The 23,520-nt window shown below is 44.4% G+C and overlaps 1 protein-coding gene across 1 annotated transcript; it reads right to left on the bottom strand.

Moving 5' to 3' along the window:
* Positions 1-2,409: 2,409 nt before the first annotated feature.
* LOC149280518 (helix-loop-helix protein 1-like) lies at positions 2,410-2,796 on the bottom strand. Its single transcript, XM_089500539.1, has one exon. The coding sequence runs from the start codon at positions 2,794-2,796 to the stop codon at positions 2,410-2,412; it is 387 nt and encodes a 128-aa protein (XP_089356665.1).
* Positions 2,797-23,520: the final 20,724 nt, after the last annotated feature.

Genomic DNA, 23,520 nt, shown 5'->3' on the forward strand with positions numbered 1-23,520 from the left:
TGTGGGGTGAATGTTATCATCTTACCAGAGGTTGAAGGGGGCGCTTTTGTTTTAGGGGTGTGGTTGGAAGCGGGGGCCATTTCTGTAACTGTGTGGGGCATTTAGAAGAAGAATAATGGGGTTTTATTTGCCCCGTTTGATTTATAAAGCCGTTTCCTGCCGTTTCTATACACATTATCGGGGTTTTATGGCTGTAGAACCCTGCGATACCCTCATACCCAGCAAACATTCTGACCTCCTAGAAAAGAGGGGCAACAGGGGAGGAGAGAGGGGCATCAGGGGTTTGGGGGCCAAAGGGAGACTGGCCAAACTAGAAGGAGTTTTGAATTTCCGCTTTGGATAGTTGAACACTTTCTGTGTCTGTATTTTCTCGATCCATCCGTTTTGAGTGTTAATTATCCTCTTCGAAGATGATATTTCTCTTCCTCTATGATCTGAAAGAGTTTCTACGTAAAAGCCTAAGCCCATGTCTAATAAAACTCATTAGGGGGCAATCACACGGATACACGCAGGTCCTTCATTCTAAAACATCCCGACAAAACTCCTCCAGAAAATAACCTCACTTTTCACATACTGTATATATTCCGAAAAAAAGAAAAGAAAGACCCGGAAGTTTCTTCTATTTTTTTAATCGAATCCTTCAGCTTTTTTTTTTTTTTTTTTTTTAAGAAACCATAAATAGTCTGTATCCACTCTAAACACAGAAAAACATTGTCAAAATATATACAGCTTCCTAGCTTTCAGGGCTTATTCAAAGAGAGCCAAACATCTACAGAGCAAAGGAGGTTGTAGGCCACCGAACGGAGGTAAAATTTAAGTGCAGCCTCCCCCTTGCCTTTGCCCCGAGGCCGGTAAACATATCCACGGATTTATTTTATTTATTTATTTCTTTTAAAACTCATTAAAAAGTGCACATCACGGCAAATAAATATCGACTATGATAAATAAATAAAATTAAATAAATAATTCCTGGCACATAGATATCGTAAACCTCAAACAATGACGTTAAGGTAGCAGAAGAAGTAGAGGAAACGGTAAACGACATTAAAAAAAAAACAACACAAAAATCAACAGGTTTTTTTCACAGTAAATCCTCACCACTCTATCAGAAATAATTTTTTTCTGTGAATTTTTACTATTTTTATCATGTGTAAAACTTGAAGGTCTGCGCGTAGTTTTTTAGTTTATTTCCCATCTTTAAAAAAATTTTTTTAAAAATGTTGTACTACTTGTTGCCTTCACATTTTAAATTTTTTATCAAAATTTAAGTTCGCCAAGGGGCCACGGCCAATTAAATAAGAATAATAAAAAATCCTCAAAGATTTAAACCCCAAACTCCATTCGGTTACAAACTTTGACTTGGGAGAAATGTTTTTTGTTTTGTTTTTTTGTAACGGGGGCGAGCAGCTAAATCTCCTGATTAATTTCACCGTGTACAGCAATCCCGTTTGCTTTGAGCTACGATTTCGCAGCAGACCAAAAGCTCATAAAATATATATTTTTTATGAAAAAAGAAAAGTGCACAATCTTAATTTATCTTTAAATATATAAGGAGGGTTTGTTTGGGATGAGGCTCCTTTAATTGTCATTATTGAGGTTGGCGATTGGGTGTATTTTGTGTCACTCGGCAAATAGAGTTTTTTTTGTATTTACGTCACATTCACCCTACACGGTAAAACAATTCAAATTATCCCTCCCCGACGTGGTACTAGCGGTAATATCGGTATACAACAACATCAAGTAGAACTATCTAAAGATAATTTGGCGTTAATTACGTTCAAACGGCCCAATAGCATAATCCTGAATGTAGAGCGAGCGTCCGTTGATGATCAGACATTTTAGGATCTTCCTGTCTTATGGTTGACGGGATGAAGCAGTCGGCGGGTTGTTCCTCGTAGATTATAGAAGAAACATCTTGACATAACATGGAAGTGCAGCGTGAGTGTGACGGGTCTTACGTCCTCCGTCTGGTGTAGGAGAAGGTTGATTTCACTAAGACTCGTGTAGAGTGCCCTTTCGGTGTCTGAGGAATGGGTCACGTGGACCAAACATGAAGATGAAAGCCATGACGTAGTTGACACTTCATGGTAGTGAGACTCTACTCGAGTGACCGCTTCTTCCCAAAAAGCCGGAGGTGCTTTTTTTTCCGATGAGGCTTTATGATCTCTAAACCTTCAACCTAGATGGTCAGACCTTGATGTATCAATATGTCGATCGGGACAATGGGGGGTGGAGTGTTTTTGATTGACCACAGTCTTTACATTCTAGATGGGGGACTACAAAGATATTCAGCGGGAAGAAAGATTTGGTCCCAATATTTTTTATCATGAGGTCCCAATTTATAGCTGAAAGAAGCAGCAGTTTTGTTAAAGAGGGTCCCAGGAGAATCGATTAGAAGATCCCCAACGGTCACACATCTAGAACGTGGTTGAGATAAGAGATGTAGCAAATGGCCAGTCGGAGGATCTCGATCTTGGACAGTTTCTTGTCTGGGGGCAAAGTCGGGAGCAGCTTGCGGAGCTCTGCGAAGGCCAAGTTGAAAGCTTCCACTCGGATACGCTCTCTCGTAGCGTGCGCCGTGCGGTATTTGGCTGTCGCTCTTCTCCGGCGGCGCCGTTCCTCGCGGCTTAAGTGCTGAAGCTCGCGTTTTACTACATCGTTTGCTTCACAAATGCGAGTTTCTCCACACAAGCCAATGACACCTGAATCGTTTAGGCCACCACCACCACAGTCACTGAAGACGGACTCCGTCTCTGAATGAGCGGGAATCTCAGTCTGATCGGAGTTCAACATCATTCCCCCACCTGCTAGTTAGAAGACTCGGTGCTGGGTTACTCGACCGGCCCAAGCCTCGAAATAAAGTGCTTCAGGAATAGACGCGAAATCAAGGGATGTTCAACTCGCATCAGTCGGAGATGTCTTATAACGTGTATCCTCGCCCTAAACCGATGATGATGATCGGGTGGGAAGCTTTGATGATATGATCTTTAATCTTCTTTTCCGCGCACGTTTTCTGGTCTCGATGCTTGTCCTTGGAACAAAGAGAGAGAGAGAGAGAGAGATTATGAAATGGGTTTCTTAATGACCTTTTAAGAACAAATTTTCTTTAAACACCCAGATTGATCCCAACTAACGAGAGAGATGAGGAAGGGTTTGGTCTTTCTAACGCGAAACTTATGCCTGGCTTTTATCTAAGGTCTCTACGTTTCCGGGTCTATTTCTCACCGTATCGCTTTACGTGGCCTGAAACTGTTTTTTAAAACCAAAAAAAAAAGTAAGCTATTTTATATAAAAAGCAAATTGTGGAGATCTCAAGTTGTGCAGGGTCAGGCACTTTGAGAAATCCAAGGACGGGTTTGGCCAGCGATACCGGTCAGAGCTCTTGGTATCATAATGGGGTCTTCTTATTTTTTCACCTCCTTAATCATGTCCTGATATCATCTGTAATGATTGATTCTCTTACCTACCTACCTAGCTATGGCTCGTATCTTACATTACTTATTATATTTATTCTTGAATTGCTGTGTCTTTCATTGTAGGATAGGATTTTCGGGCCGGTTCTCCATGAACCCCTGTCTGTAAATAAAATAGGTTTTTCATAACTGGTGCTGGACTCGGGATACTATATCAGATAAATTCCCAAATGAGACGCATGGCAGGCGGGACCATTTTCTATTTGTAAGGTTAAAAATTATTAAATGCCCAGGAAATATTTGCCGTATTGATTGATGTGCTATTTAGGGGACTTCTTTCTTTTCTCAATACTAATTATTTTATTTTAATTATTTGATAAAATAAGCCGCAGAAAGGTGCCAGCGGGAACAAAGGAAGATGTAGAGGGGGGAATTATTAATATAGGTTTGGTAAACATGCCACTGAAACGTCGGACAGAGAGATACAATGGGAGGAAGCGATTACACCGTTATTCCTGGCAGTGATATTTCATACAGAAAAGTCTCTCTCTGAGACTAAGCAGAACTGACAAGTCGTGCAAATGAGAGATGCAAAATCAGGCACCCAAGGCAGTGGCCAGACGCCCGGGGGGGAACATTTCATAAATATAGATGTAAATGAAAAAGCATTTTTCTCTCGGGGGTCTCCTGAGACAGGACAGGTGGTGAATGGATGGGAAGGAGAGACAGAGGGAGGATGGAGGGAGGCAGAGGGTTGGGGGGGAGAGAGAGTGCACAGGGTCTGGGGAAGTGTATATTAAATTAGCCCGTATGTCACTGACTCTAACACTCGGGACATATGGAGCCCAACCCAGATGCTTTGTTTATCAGCCGTTGAATAGGCTGGGACTCAGTGGGTGATTTTCACATCCAGTAGCCCTCCTTCTCGCTTTAAAATAAACCATTTGAGTGCCAGAGGTGATGAGCGATGCTTTTTGGGAGATGGTTTAAGAAAATACCCATTTGGTATAATCCGAGACCACCCTTATGACGTTTTCAGCTGCTCGGAAAACAAGTCCCAATGTCAAGAATATGCATTATCTATTAAAACGGCAGAAATTTGATGTATAATCCGGTATTCGGTACATTTCTACTAGAAATATAAGATAAGAACCGTTTGGCCCGTCTAGCCGGCCCCTGATTCGTGCTGTAAGATATTTTCGGATCCCAGGAATCCTATAACGTGGTAATCTGACAGCCCTTACCTTATCTTATGGGTATTTTGGGCACTCCTCTAGCTCTCTTTCTGCTCCATGAGAAGTGCACCACTTAAGACTTAAACAAGATACAGAATGTGCAGCCAATCAGGAAGAAGAGGCCAGGGGCATGCTGGGATAGGTTACGTCGCAAACCCAAGAAACACCTAATATACATTAAAACAATTTAACTTGACGCGGCACGCGGTCTCCTGGGACCACTTGAGCAAAATGGGGATTTTGACCAAATTTCACCCATTTAAACGTTAGTACCCGGTTAACACCGAGCAGGTGATCTCCGCTACGTACTACGCAACTGGTTGTTTTTCCAATCCTAACTTAATCCTATACGTCATCCATATTTTATGTGACAGCCCTTAGAATGTAAGCTCTGCAGGCGAGGGGCTGACTAAACAGAACATACACAGAATACATTAGCTCAAGACAGACATCGGACGTAACTCACTTTGCCTCTGAGCTGTCTCATCCGTCGCGGTAGGAGGACAGCGGGATTATGAATGCCCCCGTTGGTCCTATTCTCTCCTAATCACGTCCAAAGGAAGCCTTGTCGCAAGCGTTTAAGCAGAGGGCTACTCATCGCAAGTGAATTACCCCATACAACACATATGTCATCCCTTCCTGCGCGTTATTCCACGGTGACACGGGTGTGGGCGGACGGAGTGGGGAATGATAAATGCGGCACACCTATTGTCATGAGGGAAACCGGATTAAAATGGACCCTTTTCATACCGAGGGCCGACAACTCATCTGATTACGGTCGCCGGATTTCACTACTAACCAGTAATGCAATCTCGGAGATTGGATTCCACGGCTGCTGTGTATGGAAAACACATTATTTCATTTGGTCTACACAACACGCAATACATCAACCGCCGTCAACAGATAATAATAACACGCCCGACACCTTCCCGGGGACCCCACGCGCAATTCCAGCTTTAGTCAAAAATAACCAAACTACCAAATATAACCATTAAAAAAAATGACCCTGGCATCCGACACCTTCTAGTATGTATCGTGACGTCAAATGAGGAAAAATGGGTAAAAAACTGGGATTTTTTTTTTCCCGTTTTTGTGTCATTTTTGTTCTCTTTTTGGAATCTTAAAAGATTTTGCCGGCCTCGGGTTTTTTGAGAAGGAAAGGGACCGCATCTGTTATCAGCCGCCAGATCGGACGACGCTAATTCACATCAACCGAAGAAGGATGGTCCGCCGATCGCTTACAGGTCATCCATCCCGCGCCTGTTATAATGCTAATCCTTCGCGAATGCCTCCTCCTGCACCCCACCACAGCCCAAACCCAGGGGTCTTCTCCAACACCTTCAACAATCTCAACCCTTCTAGGGACAAATCTTAAAAAAAACCCCACTCAGCGGGCGCCAACGTCTTCAATACGGAGCGTGGGGTTTATGTTCCAGAACTCATTAACGAGATGATCGTTACAAAGTCCCAAACTTCTCATTGACGTTCGTGCCATCTCTCTACTCGTTATCGTCCTTCTAGGATTTGCAGCTACGTTCCGCAGAGAGATCTTCGTATGACCAATGTGGCCACCGAGTTCTCTTTTTTTTTTTTTTTGGGGTGTTTTTACTCATTTTTTACTCCAGTGCGGTTCGTGGCTTAGTGATTTATACTTTTTTCTTGTTTTAAAGTAGTTCCGCGGCTCACTTGAGCCTCATTAGAGATGTTTATAGTTTAATGAAACGCAATTCAACGATAGAATACGCCGTATGTCAAACGGGAACGTCAGGAGACTGGATGCCAGGGAATCTTCCCATCCATTGAGAGATATATCTATATATCAAGATAATATTTTTACTGTAAATAATAAAAGTGTTAAAAGAAATCTTCCTGCGCGCAGCCCGGCGTATGAGTAATTCTAAGTAAATTAAAGCGCTTTTCCTAATGCAGTTTCAATACATTTTTAAATAAAGTAAATTTTGTTTGTACATAAAAGTCTCCCGGAGGTACGAGGAGGAAGAATACGCTGGCGTTTAATCTTTAAAGAAAAACTAAAAGTAGTTACTTCCATATGGGAACCGAGTTTAGCTGAAGAACAATCATTAATATTTAATAAAGATTTGTTTCATAATATCCAATATATACATTAATATATATATATATATATAAAATACCCCCACTTTTTGTTTTTGTTGTTTTACATTTTTTAATACCAATTTTTTTAATTATTTATTCTAAAAGCCAATTATTTTGTATACATTTTCGAGGATCTTGATAAACAACCCCTAGTATTGTATATGTATATGTCTATGTGTGTATATATATATATATATATATATATTTATATTTATTATTTATTTATTTTTCAGCTGGACCTGGTCTCAAATGGTCCTTTTCTTCTTTCATTAATTGATTAATTACTCATGAAACCTTTAAGCGCTAAATGTTTCACTCCTCCAAACCATATATAGATATATATATAATATTAATCTGTATTTACCTATAATTTATTAGCATTATTAGACTCTCTGTTTTGTGTCATTATGAAAACCTTTGTGTATAAAATTACTGTAGATTTGGATTTCGTATATAATAATAATTTTTGTAGTTATGTCCCTTTTTTTTCCTATAGTATTTTATATAAATGTAGAAATTATATATTTTTATAAAAACAAAAAAATACAAATAAAGTGAATTTACTGCGAATGTGTTTTTTTTTTTTTTCTCACTTTCATATTCAGTAACCACATGTTTGTCGCCGAAATAATTCTACAACAAAAATTCTACAGCGCTACGGATTCACCTATTGAATCCAGGGAATTTTTCAACATTTTAGATTTTTTTTTTTTTTTCCCACTCGTACAAAGCGTTGTTTTGAAAGTTTTGGCTGGAGAGTTCATTAACCGCTTAGAAGATCCCGGAAGAGGGGGGGGGCTTTTCAACAGCACTCCAGATTTTCTTTGTAAAGTTTCTGTGAGCGTCTGTCAGGCTGAGGGTTCTCTCCGAGCCTCTCCATCCACTTTGCCCAATTTAGCGGACAATTAACTCATTTCTCTACAATGAATGATTGGCAGGTCATCCCGCTAACAAAATAATTAACATGAAGGGGTTTGAGCTACCCAAGACATCGACGATCACGCTGCCAAAGAGCGTTCAAAGCGAGCGCTACGTCTGTCTCTTTACTGGTCCGGCCGGCGTGGGGTACCTGCCTGCCACCGCTCTATCGGAAACGGTAACGATAATGTACGTTTGGCTTCAAATCCGCAGTCGCACTGACATCGTCGATATAGAACGCTCTCATCGCTGCGAACTGTCACACAGATGCGATGGGGAAAAAAAAGAGAGGTCACCGAAGTGCTATAATGCATTCCCCTGTGGAACCAAATGCATCCGTCTCACAATTTTCTTGCCAGATGGGGCCAGTAATGAAAGGCGGAGACGCTAATAAAAATATATAAATAAATAAGCAGAAAAATCCGGGGGGAAAAAACCCGAAGCCGGCCGGAATATTCAACATATGTCCCTCGTTAACTCTTTGCGTGTCGCTCGACGTTCTGGTATCGACAGGGCTGGCTAACACGGATTATATAAAAATAATCGGAAAGGGTGGAAGAGAGAGGTCTTCGCTGCCGTCGCCTCCTAAGGTTTGTGCGTTTCTGTCTACAAGTCGCCGGGACCTGAAGCCGACTCTCCTTTCACTGACTCGAGCGGTTACATTTTTGGATTTCTCTGTTTCACGGCAGTAAATGGGAAGCCGAGCATCGGTCGGGCTATATTTTGGAAAGGAACGCGCATGAGCGTAGATCGTGCAACTTAAAAAAAACATGTTCCGTGGCTCAGAACTGCCTATTAACTATTCAGCTGCCAGGAACTAAAACGTACCTTCAGGACATTCCCATAAAACAAAAACACTCATCGCTGGAGAATGAAATAAAAAAAAAAAAGTGATGGGGTAACTGCTTCCCACAGTGGGGTTATTAATACATCTTCTGTATGAATCTGGCAGCTGATTATTATGATTAATGCTGGGTTGGGGGGGGGGTAAATAAGTTAAGCCGCTCCTAAAGGTCTGGCTTTTCCCCACAAAAACACACAAAATCCACAAAGTTACAGACAAAGGAGTTAACTGTTTAACCACCAGTGGGGAATTCGATGCATTGTTTCCTTTGGCACTGAAACACTAACCCTATAGGGTGGGAACATTTCATACCACGATTAATGTATGGAGTACCTATGGGCAGATACGCTAGCCAATCACAGTTCACACTCAATTCTTTATTTAAAAAGTCATTAATGCCATTTATAGTTAGTAATTATTGTTCTACTAATGGGATGCTTCTTTGTATAAGAAAGTAAAACCAATCTGGCCCATTACTGGCACTCAAATATAAGGATTGTTACAAAAATGATAAAAAAAAATAATTATCATTATATATATATATATATATATATATATATATAAAAAATAAAAATAATATAACCTATAATACAATATATATAATAAAACATATATCATAAAATAAGCACTTACTTTTAAATGACATGGTCCTTCCCAACCTGGCGTCCGTGTATCTGCGCCTTCGAGAATCCCACCCCGGGGTCAAGAAGTTTTTGGGATTTTCTCTTAAGGTTTTTAGCTGGACCCTCTGCTGGGTGTTTTAGGGAAAGAGTACTTTTGAAGTTTGGTGCCTTAAAACACAGATTGTTCTGGTTCCATTTAAAAATGTATAAAAAGTTAAATTAAATATAAGCAGCTCTGCCGCGCACGCACAGAGCCAGGCACCAAGCTTAATGCACATACACCCATGTGTATAGGACTCCCATATGTTTATATATATAGAGAGAGGAGACTCGCACGAGGAAGCTGTCAGTGATCTGATTGGCTGCTGCGGTACCTTTCATCATTCATATTAAACAGCTGGGAGGGGAATCCATTGGCCGACAGAATGGGAAAACCCAGGGGATGAGGGAGTTGGGGGGGTGGGAGCGCTCCTGTGACTTGGCTAAGGGGCAGAGGGAGGGATGGATGGATAAGTGAGGACCAGGGCTCTGTGTGGATGAGGGGATGGGGACATCTGTTCAACATGCATATTTCATAAAGGAGGGAATGGATAGGAGGGAGCGGACGGGGATACGCAGCCCAGGGACCGTGAATCAGAGAGACGGTGACAGAAGGGATGAGCGGGGAGATAATAAAGCGCCCCACGAGAGAGCGAGGGAGGACAGCGGGGTGACACTTTGGGCTTGTCTCTGTGACTCCGTAAAAGCCATTAAAAGCGCAATTTAGTTATTGCAGCCTAAAAGCGGCGTGCGTCACCGTGGCGGGGTATTCGCTTCCCGGTGTCACTTTTTGGAATTTTGTTTTATGCGCCACAGATGTTTGGAAATACGTTTATTATGTAATAATAATGGAGCCAACGCACCAAATCTCAGATCCGACGAGAATTCCCAACAGCTGACAATCCCTTCGAAAAAAAAACGTTTGCGTCGCAACTGAATCGCGACAAGAAGCCGGCGCGATCTTTAGTTCCTGGTAAAAACGTTCAGGTCGTCGTTCCAAATGCGCCTTTTTTGCAGAATATGGACAAGCAAAACTTTTTTTTTTTTATTTCCAAACGTTTTAATTTTAAAATGAAAAGCGCTTTTCGGGGAACGATTCCTCTGGTTTCGATAGAATTTTGTAGCGTGGTCGAAGCCAAATATTCCAGTATTAGGTCAGAAGAACGCGTTCGGTCATTTTGAGACGTTACGTTTAAATACATACATGTTGCGTGCAGGCGTCATGCGGTAAGTTATTGTTAACTTATGGTGAAAAAAAATAATATTTCTTGCCTAAAAGAGTAGGCGCATGGGGTACGGGGCGGCCTTGGTGTCTTTTGGCTTGAACTTGATTCTAATGAAATGGTTTCATTATATATATAGAGGACGTTTTGCCCCAGGCAGCGCGATGTTCGGAGGCTGTGCTCATGATACGGTTGCCCCTTGGGGTATCAAAGCCAGGGGTTACTCCGACACTTTTCCCAGATGTAACTCTCATCGGCTAGACAGTTATTGGGGGCATCTGCCGAGATTAATAATTGATACTTGAGGTTAGTTAAAAGGTTTGGCTCTTGCTTGGCTGTAGGTCTAGAACCACATGCAAGGCGCGCCATCAAAGATGGAACCTCGCAACGATACTGCCCCCAGGATTACATAAATCTGAAAAATAAAAAATGGAACGTTGGTTCTTAAAGCCATTTGATATTGATTGTGTTTGCCGTGTAGTTGGTGGCAGCGATGGGGTTCTACGCGTGGCCTCGGTTGCTCGGTTGATGCGCTTCGATGTCGGATCTCACGCTGTATCTTCAGAGCTCAGAACAGGTGGAAGGAACCTACAATGAAGCCTAATGGGATGGGAGTGCTGCCCCCCAATCCTTTAGGGACCGAGGCGTGTTGGCGCAGTGGGGCCACACTTCACTGCATTAGCTCTTCAGGCATACCCCGTGCTAAAGTGATTTACTGATTATTGTGTATACGTTTCTATATATATATCTAGTTTGCATTTTATTAATCGGACGAGGAGGAGTATTTTTTTTACACCTGGGGTCTGCTGTGGGACACAACAGGAAGTAAAGAGCGCATCAGAAAATCTCTTCCCCCTCGCCTGCTGAAACAGCACTGCCATCTCAAACGGGTTTCATTTAATTTAGTGGAGTCGATAATTACATTTTTTTTATGTAAATTGTTAGTTTTAAGGACCTTTTTAAACGGCCGCAGAGAAGTGGACTACTTCAGCTTTATCATTAAAAGCGTTTGGCTTCTGGGATTCGTGCCGCTCCACCATTAGACCTCTCACCGCAGGAAGTCTTAAAAAAAAAATTGGACTCTAAAATCTAAAATAAACACAGTTTAAGACATGATAACACAAAAATACACCATTGTTAATGATCTTCTTCTTCCTACTAATTGCCCAGCAGTGGCCAGGCTGGAATTCCAGAGCTGGACCAGACCCGTACCAAGTTCTCCCTCCCAGCACCCTCATCCAGCTGGTCTGTGAGGCCTCACGGGGAGAGACGTTACTGGGGAGGGCGGGAGGGTGACACACAGAGGATCAGGTGCTGAATATACGCTTGCATCATGGTTACCATGGCACTGATTAAAAAACAATATCGCCCTAATGAGCTTGTGGCAATAACATCACCCATCCTGAAATTGAACACACACGCGCCCAGACAGGCATCTGACACACACAAACACTCCCAGCCGTTAACCCCTGCGCTAACACTCACAAAGCAACAAACACAATTACCCCTCGCACCGACACTCGCAAAGCACCGTACACAAACACAATTACCCCTCGCACCGACACTAACAGAGCACCACACATAGACACGGTTAACCCCTGCATTGACACTTGCAGAGCACCACACACAGACACGGTTAACCCCTGCATTGACACTTGCAGAGCACCACGCACAGACACGGTTAACCCCTGCATTGACACTTGCAGAGCACCACTCACAGACACGGTTAACCCCTGCATTGACACTTGCAGAGCACCACACACAGACACGGTTAACCCCTGCATTATCACTTGCAGAGCACCACACATAGACACGGTTAACCCCTGCATTGACACTTGCAGAGCACCACACACAGACACGGTTAACCCCTGCATTATCACTTGCAGAGCACCACACACAGACACGGTTAACCCCTGCATTGACACTTGCAGAGCACCACACACAGACACGGTTAACCCCTGCATTATCACTTGCAGAGCACCACACACAGACACGGTTAACCCCTGCATTGACACTTGCAGAGCACCACACACAGACACGGTTAACCCCTGCATTATCACTTGCAGAGCACCACACATAGACACGGTTAACCCCTGCATTGACACTTGCAGAGCACCACACACAGACACGGTTAACCCCTGCATTATCACTTGCAGAGCACCACACACAGACACGGTTAACCCCTGCATTGACACTTGCAGAGCACCACACACAGACACGGTTAACCCCTGCATTATCACTTGCAGAGCACCACACACAGACACGGTTAACCCCTGCATTGACACTTGCAGAGCACCACACACAGACACGGTTAACCCCTGCATTATCACTTGCAGAGCACCACACACAGACACGGTTAACCCCTGCATTGACACTTGCAGAGCACCACACACAGACACGGTTAACCCCTGCATTGACACTTGCAGAGCACCACACACAGACACGGTTAACCCCTGCATTGACGCTTGCAGAGCACCACACACAGACACGGTTAACCCCTGCATTGACACTTGCAGAGCACCACACACAGACACGGTTAACCCCTGCATTGACACTTGCAGAGCACCACACACAGACACGGTTAACCCCTGCATTGACGCTTGCAGAGCAATGTACACACGCAATTTACTTTTTGCTCTGGCAACATACACGCACATTTAACACTCAGTAACACACAGCACTCTATGCATACACTCACAAAGCAGTGTACGCAAACAAACACAACACACGGCACTACACACATATACAGCCGTTAATCCCTGCACTGACACACAGCACTATACTCACAGAACACTAACCCTTGCACTGACACACTCACAATATTAACCATTTATATGACGCACATCACTGCACACATACCCACAACCATTAACCCTTGCTTTGACACACAGGACTATATACAGTCACAAGCCTTAACCTTTGCACTGATACACTATACACTCACACTAACTAACCCTAGCAATGACACACAACACTACACACACACTCACTGCTCTTAACCCTTGCAATGACATAAAACCATACGTACACAAACACAACCCGTAACGGTTGCACCGGCACACAACACCACGCACACACACACAACCATTATTAATGGCAAAGGCAGAGTGATTCAGAGAGCTGAACGTGAACCGATGTGCATCATTTTATAGCTACGGCATAAATCAGAAAGTTACATACTAAACATATAACCAAATAACTTTGGCAGACAGACGTGTTGTCACTCGGTATACCGGGGAGATTTAACCTCTCGGTCACCTGAGTCCTGACTCCCACTGGGACCTCACATCTCCATTTCTGGGATGTGTTCCCTAGCCCCCTCTGTCACTGCGCTCGCTGTGTTTCAGCCTATACCACAGCTGTCTCCCCAGCTGATCCTGGGCTTCTCTCTGGGCATCTTGCCGGCCGGCACAGGAGACGGCGAGAAGTGAGGAAGGGTTCCGGGGGTGACATGCCGCCTTCCAGTGGGAGCAGCCCACACAGCCTGGGGACCCCTGCCAGCTGATGCCCTGGCATGTCCTGTGTATCAAGCCACTTTGGATGCATAGCTAATGATTTAAAGTTATTTTATTCTCTTTCTCTCTGTAACCCCATCTGCTTTTATTTTTACAACTCCTCGTCACAATACCGGCTAAACTTAACCCCTTAATTCCACACAGAGACGTAAGTGTTATCACCTGAGTTCTAGAACCCCCGACAAGAACAAGACGTATTGTGTAAGGCGCTTTATCTCAGCATGATGGGAGTTTTAATCTCTCCTTACTGACAGGGATGCTTGACTTGTAGTTAAGTTCACCCAAGGTCAAAAAGGTTGACCCAGGGCAGCTGTGGTCATTGAGTTAATGTCAATATTTTCTACATAGCAATCCAGAACTTTACTGTAGATATGAACACAAATAGTGCTCGGCTAAATAGTTATATTATTTGATTCAAACTACAGGAAAAACAGAAATTGAAAATGATTGCCTTTATTTTGTCATAATAGAAATGTTCTGTGATAACAGGTATCCAATGGGAAGTTTGGCCAAATACGACATTATATACATACTGGCCGGTCAGACAGGGAGAGAAGTAGCTTCAAAAAGAGTTACCAATCAACTTTTTGCGATACACTGAATTCCATATCCTTACCTAATCAAGATGGCTCCTATAATTGTTAGTGTGGCTATTAATTTCCACATCTGTTTGTCTGCTCCTGCACATTAATAACGTGTAAAAAATATAAAAGGGTTAATATTTCACTCGCTCCTATTATACACAGAGCAGCGTGATATTCTTCTGAATGTCAGCCAATCACTATGTACATAGGAGTGTATGTGTGTGTATGTATGTATATAAATATATAGTTATATATAATTATATTTTAGATATATGTTTAGGTATTTATCTGTACTGTAGTATTTATTTCAACAACTGTACCATAAATAACCATATTTTGGAGACCAATTTGTTGCCGGAGCAATCTAAGGATGCTATTTGCACGTACTTTACTACCAGTAAAAATATAAAGCTAAATGCGATACACAGAATAAAAGTGCCAATGGGTTAGGCATTAAAGCTAGCTGTGGGACTTTGTGGGCGGGGCAGGATCCTCAGGGGAGTGGCTTAATTGGTGAGGATTTTTAGCCTTAAATCTTTCCTTGCATTTCTGTCTCCAAAGAGATCATGCATGAAACGATGGCTTTGAATAACTGATAAATTATGGAGGTGGGAGACATATTTGATGGGTTCACTTCTAAAGAAGTTTTACTTTACCTAGAGAGTGGTAGATAAATGGAACAGCCTCCCAGCATTTAAACATGCCTGGGATAGGTATATGGCTCCTGAATCTACGACTGATTAAGGTTTGAGTCTTTACAGAAAGTAAATGGGCAGACTAGACGGGCCGAATGGGGCCGATCTGCCGGCATGTTCTATGTTTCTACGATATATTCTGCAATTACATTCTTCACCCTGCCGGCCTTGTCAATGAGTTCTCCTAGCGCGATGTTCCTTGCTATCATCAAAGCGTTTTTTTTCTTTAAGAAAAAATATTTCTCAAAGTCCAAAATATCCAGATTACCTGAATATTAATTATCGGTGTCTCTCCAGTACCCAATCAGAAAACAGTCAGGGTTCTAGCAAAGGTAGAGAAGAACATCTAGAACCCCAAATTCATGATGGAGCTAAGATTAAAAATTAAGGAGAATAAAATAAAATGCAGAAGAGATCAAATGAGCCGTAAAGATCGGCAGCCGTGGACCCCAGGAACCCAGATCCACATGTTTTTGTTCGGACCGGCTAATTATGCAGGGGGCAAGCAAGACACACAAATTTATTGTCATGGACTCTCATTTCTCCCCCAGCGACAAATGAATACCATAGACTAGAGTATCCCTCTCTCTGCCGAACGCAACCCAACGTCATAGGCCACAGAAAGCGGTGAGCAGTTGCCGTGTTGAAGGGTTAAGCAGCTGGTGGACGGTTGCCATTTCTGCCTGCCGATAACTCTCTGCAAGTTGTCACATTAAAGGCACCGGCAGCGACAGCTTAACCTGACCATAACGCGGTACTACGGGGGAGTAGGTGGCCGCAGGCCAAGGCTTAGAGCCAGCCGTAGCACAGAGGAGGCATGGCACGGCACAGGTACACGGCACAAACTGCATAACCGTGCCATGTGCCATAAAGTCCTCCTGCCACGATAATCCTCTCCGAGCCAGGGTCGGCAGTTTAAAACAGAGGTGGGCAACCTAAGTGGGCCACAGGTGCAGCTTTTAAAAACACCCACAGGGTCCACTAACTCCTTTATTAGACAATCCAGCCAGATCTTTAGATCCAGGGCCGTGCCACGTTAAGATCATGTGAACGTGGGGGCAGAGCTGCATGTACCCCCGGGGTGGATTATTATTAAACCTTTTGGGGTTCTTGTCCTTGGTGAGATCATCAGGGCTCCAATAGCTTAACATCTTACATCTATTTGTCTAGTGCCACCAGATGCCACACACAACTCTACAGGGGTACCTTGTTCACCAGAGCTTACAATCCATTGGAGGGGCTGGATAAACAGACAGGGCTTTATCATTCCGATGTTTGTGCGGGACGTGGGGTGGGGTCCCCAGACTTTTTATGTGACTTCGTGCCCTATTGCTGGGTATTTGTGTAACTATGCGGGGCATTAAGAAGAAGAACAATTGGTTTTATTTACCCCGTTTAACTTATAAATCTGTCTATACACATTATTGGGGCTTTTAGGGCCCAGCAAACATTCTGACCTCCTAGAAAAGAGGGGCATCAGAGGAGTAGAGAGGGACATTTGGGGAGGAAAGAGGGGCATCAGAGGAGTAGAGAGGGACATTTGGGGAGGAAAGAGGGGCATCAGAGGAGTAGAGAGGGACATTTGGGGAGGAAAGAGGGGCATCAGAGGAGTAGAGAGGGACATTTGGGGAGGAAAGAGGGGCATCAGAGGAGGAGAGCTGGGAGACAAAGAGCAACTGGCCAAAGTAAACAGAGATACTTGATATGACCGCTTATCTCATTTTCTTGGGCAATAAAACAATAGAGAAAGCTTTAAAACAAATCATACACAATACACAGAAGCGAGGGCTGACGGGTCAAGGCTAGTTTTTAAAGTTCTTCATTGTTTCTCTTGTGTTGAACGGAAGTTGTGTTAACAGATCGTAAGTCGTCACGCGTCGGGTTTAGGAGCCGATGCTGGGAATTAATAATTCACATTTCATTTTTAGCCCCCCTAATGCCGGCAGTGTGCAGGATTTTATGGGGCATTAAAACCCACTTGGTTTCTTGGCGGCTGTTAAACCACTGACCCTATTTGACACGTAGACGTCTTTTTAAGATTCCTGATACCTTCATATCAAACCCAAATGTGCTTTTCACACTTAATTTACCAACCTCTGCTGGGAGGCAGCTCTGTGACCGTGGAGTAACACCCCCCCCCCAGGCTGATAAGATGTCCAGACCCTGATGAAGCCTCGGCCCCCCAAATCTGCCCCCCCAAAACTCTTAAGATAAATTATTATTCAGTATTACAATTTGTTTGCATTAAACGCCATTAGTCACGTTCCCCGTAGTGGATGTGTAGAGTAATGTCTCTATAGAAATCCCCACCAAGCAGTGGCGTGGGCTGTTATAAATAATAATCTTATATATATATATATAATTATACATAAGCAGGTTTATTTCTGATGCCGTTTCCTTTGTTATGGATACATTTGTTTCGATATCCCACTTTGTATCCTTCCTGCTCCTTGTTGCAATCATATAAACAAACATTAAAAGTGTATCTTCTAGTAACGTCCTGAGCACCCGGCGGCCTCACTCTCCACGGCTTCGCTCTCCTTGCCTCCACTCTCCATGCCTCGCTCTCCACTGCTTCGCTCTCCTTGCCTCCACTCTCCACTGCTTCGCTCTCCTTGCCTCCGCTCTCCACTTCTTCGCTCTCCTTGCCTTGGCTCTCCATGCCTCGCTCGCCACTGCTTCGCTCTCCTTGCCTTGGCTCTCCATGCCTCGCTCGCCACTGCTTCGCTCTCCTTGCCTCCACTCTCCACTGCTTCGCTCTCCTTGCCTCCGCTCTCCATGCCTCCACTCTCCTTGCCTCGCTCTCCACAGCTTAGCTCTCCTCACCTCCACTCTCTTCTCTCTCACTCACCTGCAGAATAAGAGACAAAAAAAAGAGTGATTCTTCCGAAATGTTCCAATGGTTTCCATGGTGACTGCTCCAAAGCTGATCTTTGCACATACAGAGTAGTCTGATCATGTTCTTCTACCAGATGAAAAACATTGTTTGAGGTTTATAGCTTGGAGCAATCGCTATGGCAACCAATACAATGTTTCTGTTTATCTGGTTGTCACCTTTGCACCAGAATTGTCTTTTATGCTTTACGCATTTCTCTTATTTTATGTCCACAATAGTTATGAGTATCCAGTGGATCTGGAAGGTTCCTCCATATATCCACAACCCTTTCAGTGATGTTAACTTCATCATCATCATCACCACCACCAATGCCCACTAAAGAGATCCATGTCTGATCCAGAGCCATGGAAGACGACAGTCACACACACGCTTATTTGGGCATTTCAAAGGGCAAAGGAGAGCTTTGTGAATAGCTGTGTGGCACCAGGCAGGGAAGAGTTAACACTGTGTTTATTGCACCTCATTGGCTGCAGTTAGCAGAGGTAGTGTGTGACTCCTGCTGTTCCGGCATGTTAAGGGTTAAAGCCGTCTGCTCTCCCTAACAGAACAGACCAAAGGAGCTCCCCTGTGTGTGCGTGCGCAATATGTCACCCCGCCGGCTGCCAAGACGCGCCCCTCTCCCCCGTCTGTAATGTGCCCGCACGTCTTGTCCGTGCTGGTACACGCCGCGTGTCACTTGTGATGTCGCAGCCAGACGAACCGACTGCGTCTTCTCTTCATTAGCACGGTCTGTCCGTCTGCCACCGGGATGTCTGTCCCTCCTTCCGCTGTCTGGGGTATTTACTGGCAGGTTTCATACATTGCTTGCCCCAGATTGTGTACATTTAAATGCATGTTTTTTTATTGAATGGGCCCCTAAATACCCAGCGGGGCCCCGTGCTTCTATCCCCACTCTATCTTCTTCTGAGCCAAAAGTTGAGAAAGTCAAGAAAAGTCTCAAAGGGGATTTGGGGAGCGTCATCGGGAGAATGAGTTGTGTCAGCCCTTAGTGAATAAGCGGATTTAAAGGGCAGCCGTTCCATGCCTATAGGACCCGAAGAATGGATGCAACCAAACATGGGAAATGAATGTCCTATACATTGGCTGCGCAGGGTATAACATGACTGTTCCTTTTAGTGAATGCTGTCCTATACATTGGCTGCGCAGGGTATAACGTGACTGTTCCTTTAAGTGAATGCTGTCCTATACATTGGCTGCGCAGTGTATAACGTGACTGTTCCTTTTAGTGAATGCTGTCCTATACATTGGCTGCGTAGGGTGTAACGTGACTGTTCCTTTAAGTGAATGTTGTCCTATACATTGGCTGCGCAGGGTATAACGTGACTGTTCCTTTAAGTGAATGTTGTCCTATACATTGGCTGCGCAGGGTATAACGTGACTGTTCCTTTAAGTGAATGCTGTCCTATACATTGGCTGCGCAGTGTATAACGTGACTGTTCCTTTAAGTGAATGCTGTCCTATACATTGGCTGCGCAGGGTGTAACGTGACTGTTCCTTTAAGTGAATGTTGTCCTATACATTGGCTGCGCAGGGTATAACATGACTGTTCCTTTAAGTGAATGCTGTCCTATACATTGGCTGCGCAGGGTGTAACGTGACTGTTCCTTTAAGTGAATGTTGTCCTATACATTGGCTGCACCTCGCACACCATGACTGTTCCTTTAAGTGAATGTTGTCCTATACATTGGCTGTGCAGGGTATAACATAGATCAGCCCCCGTATGCAAATGATCTTCAACTTCAGCAAAGAGTTGTTTAAATATCTGTAAGTTAAATCACTTTTTCTTGATTAGATTTGACGAGATAATGAAAAAATTGATACATTTCCTAAACCTTCGCAATGTTAAGGACGCCGCGCTGCTCTTACAACTTTATCACTCACAGGGTTAAAAGTGACACACGGACGGAATGCGGAGAGACAGAACACGGACAGCTCCATAATAACACGCCCACAACAGGTTTAGGAATTATAAGCTCATCAGCCGACAAACCAGAAGCAGAGTAACATAGAACCTGTCGGCAGATCGGCCCCATTCGGCCCCTTAATCAGTCGTTGGTCTCGTCTTAGATTCAGGATCCGTATGTCTATCCCACGCGTGTTTAAATCCCCTCACTGTATTACCCTCTACCACTTCTGCTGGGTGGCTGCCCACTTATCTACGATCCTCTGGCTCTCTAGTGTTAGATTCTGGCCTCTCGTTCTATAATTTCTCATCCTTTAAACTAAACTTCCTTCTCTCCCATCCCGTCTCTCTTCTCTGCTCCGAGACGTGCACGCTGAGACCTTTAGTCCTTCCTGATGAGCTTTAAACTCCTTTCCACCAATCAGATCGCTTGTCCTGAATTCCTCTTCAATAAATATATATAAAAATATCTGTGAACTGCACTGCCGGCCCCTCAAAAATAATTATAATTTTTTTTTTAATAACAGAGTTTTTAAAATGAATTGGGATTCATGTGGGGTTTTTTTTGCAATAAATAAATAAATGATGAAATATTGTTTTTATTTTATTAGATTATTGTCGGGATAAAATAACTTCCTATATATATATATATATATATAATTAAATTTTTTAAAGGGCGCTCAGAGTTTGGTCCATTCATAAACCTGTAGCGTTCAGTAAGCCTATTGGTCTAGAACGCGGATAACTTCCTTGGCCGGGTCTGAAACGGTTAACCAGTTGGTGTTGATTTAACCCTTTCAAGCCAAGCCCGTTTTCTTGTAGTAATGTATAGACGGTGTGGAGCTGATCGATGCGAGTGTGTAAAGCTGCCTGTTCTCGTACCTCTGTGTTTGCAGTAGACGTGTATTGATGGCAGACGGTACTCCCCCCCCTCTCTCCACCCCACCGTATCGCCTCTCCCACCCCTCTTCCTCTGCCGAGTCCAGGTTTTGTGTGCATTAGGTGACAGAAGGTCCCCGTGCTTGATAACCAATCTGTCACTGCCTCCGATGACAGATTTGAAGAGGTCTCCCCGTCGTCGGGCGCTCTTTGTTTCGTTGCAGTCTCCTTGCTGAAGACGGCTCTCTCTCACCCCCTGACTGTCTTTGTCTGGACCCTCGCAGCCAAACGGTGACAGCAGGCTCCTATCGTAATAAGGGTCTAATGGAGTCTGCCATCACGCCGTCCAATCTAATTACCGCTAGACCTTTTCGCGTGGACCTCTCTCTCCACATCGGGCATGGACCTCCTCCATCTGTTCCTCTGCCCTCTCTCTTTCACTCTCTCCTCATTGTGTCCACCCATCTGTGTCCATTTTTCCACCATTATCTCTCTGTCTTCATTGCTATTTATTTCTACGCGGAAGCGTCAGGTAAAAAAAATAAACCCAACAGCTTTGGTGTCCGGCTCCCCAGACGAGCGAGCCGTAACTTCTCAGCGCGCACCCCAAATATCTTCCCCCAGTCTGCTGTGAAGACTCCAACCTAAAGCATTGGTCTTGGCTTAGATTCAGGAGCCATATTCCCGTCCCATCCATTCCCTCGCTGTATTACCCTCTACCGCTTCTGCTGGGAGGCTGTTCCATTTATCTACCACTCTCTCACACCTGAGCCTCTGGCTTTTGGTCCATTGGTCAGATTATATATGGAAGGTCACAAGTCGTGTAACGTAGTCACGTCATTAATCATATTTAAGGGGCTCGTTGGCTCATTAGGCTCTTTCCTGGTTGTAAGGAAGGCCCGGCTGCTTTAAGAGGTAGAATTAGGTCATTACTATGTCAAAAGGAATTAAGACTTCACTTACACCAGTCTCCACGGGACCAAAGACATCCAGGTGTAGAGCATGCGCGGAGCGTCTGCCTGCGGGACGTGAGCCAACGGCGCTCAGCGATCGGGAAGATTTTATTTAATTTGTACGTTTTTCTTTTTAGTTGAGTTTGAGCCCTCCGAGGCCTGTCTTGGAAGAAAGGTAGACAAGGTGCTGCCCACAGTCCAGACCAAACGAGGAGGCAGGGCAGGTGAACGTGCGCATACGTCCTCCTCATCACCAGCAGGGAGTTACGTGAAGTCATTATTCCTACAGGACTCCCGAGTCTCTTTGTAATGTGTATGGTGGCCTGAAAAACACATCTGTGGTCAAGCAGGGATCACTAACCTGTCATCGGCTCTCGAGAAGAGGTGAACGCCAGCTCTGCTCGCTCTTTATCTTGAAGTAAACATGACCTTACCCGTTATGGTGAGCGTTCTATCACACGTGTATCATGTGTGTAAGGGGCCCATGCGGACATATATCACATGTGTATATTATATATAGGATTAATTGCCCCTGGGTAGAGTGATTGGGAGGGAGGTCGTGCCTAGGGGCCCCATAATCTGGAAACACTATAATATTCCTCTCTAGTTAAAGGGATTGCGGTTACCGAGGGGCGATACGGTGTCACGAACCATTGTCCCCTCCCCCTCCGTGCTTCCTCCGGAATATTCTGTTGATTTCTGGCCGTTTCATCAGCGGAGACTGAAGCGCGTAAACGGCTCGTCGGGTTTCACACCGGGGTCCTTGGGGAGTCCCGCAGCTGCCACATCTATTTACCAAATAGCATATGGCAGAATAAAAATAATAACAAGGAGGATAAAGTAAAACCAAGCGTGCAAAATCAGATTTAATCAGCGCCGCTGCGACCCGGAGCCGCCGGGGGTCAAATGCTTATTTTTAGCACTTATAGAAAAAAAGCAAAAAAAACGTTTATTTTTAAAGAGGGCTCGTCGAGGTAACGCGAGGCGGGCAGATCTGTAAATAGCATTGATCTGTACGCCATGCCGGCCGGCCTGCTAGCACATGTATAGGTAACAGAGAGATCTGCGCTGTCTGGGATACCGCGGCGCGCATGAAATACTCACTCATACTAAACATGGGAGTCTGCCTGTCGCAATAGATCACATTTTTGAGGATATTTTTTAAATTTTTGGGTCCTGCAGACATAATCAACTACCTGTTGATGTAGTGGCATCATGGGACTTCTAGTCCCACGGCAGGTGGAGAGCTACCAGTTGGCACCAGGGCATCATGGGACTTGTAGTCCCACGGCAGGTGGAGAGCTACCTGTTGACATAGTGGCTTCATGGGACTTTTAGTCCCACAGCAGGTGGAGAGCTACCTGTTAGCACCAGGGCATCATGGGACTTGTAGTAGACAGGGAGCCCTGCAACCCAACCAATAATGGTGTAGTGAGAACCCAAAGCAATGGGTGACGCTCCATCACTAGTGAGCTTATCCAATATGGGAAGGACCCTCGGGGGCTCTCTTCCTCTTCCTACTATTGGACACATAAGGGTCGGGCAGAGCCAAGCCGGGGCGAGCCAGGCCAGCCTAACACCGAGCCGGCCACTTTCCTTTGCAGGGTGGGGTGTCTCCGTTTACAATGGAGCACCCGCTTTAGTGCATATGGGCACACCGGCACCATGCCTCCTGCAGAATAACC

The sequence above is a fragment of the Sceloporus occidentalis genome, unplaced genomic scaffold, assembly GCF_023333645.1.
Source record: "Sceloporus occidentalis isolate IW3139 unplaced genomic scaffold, rSceOcc1.0.p SCAF_155, whole genome shotgun sequence".
NCBI classification, from domain to species: Eukaryota; Metazoa; Chordata; class Lepidosauria; order Squamata; family Phrynosomatidae; genus Sceloporus; species Sceloporus occidentalis.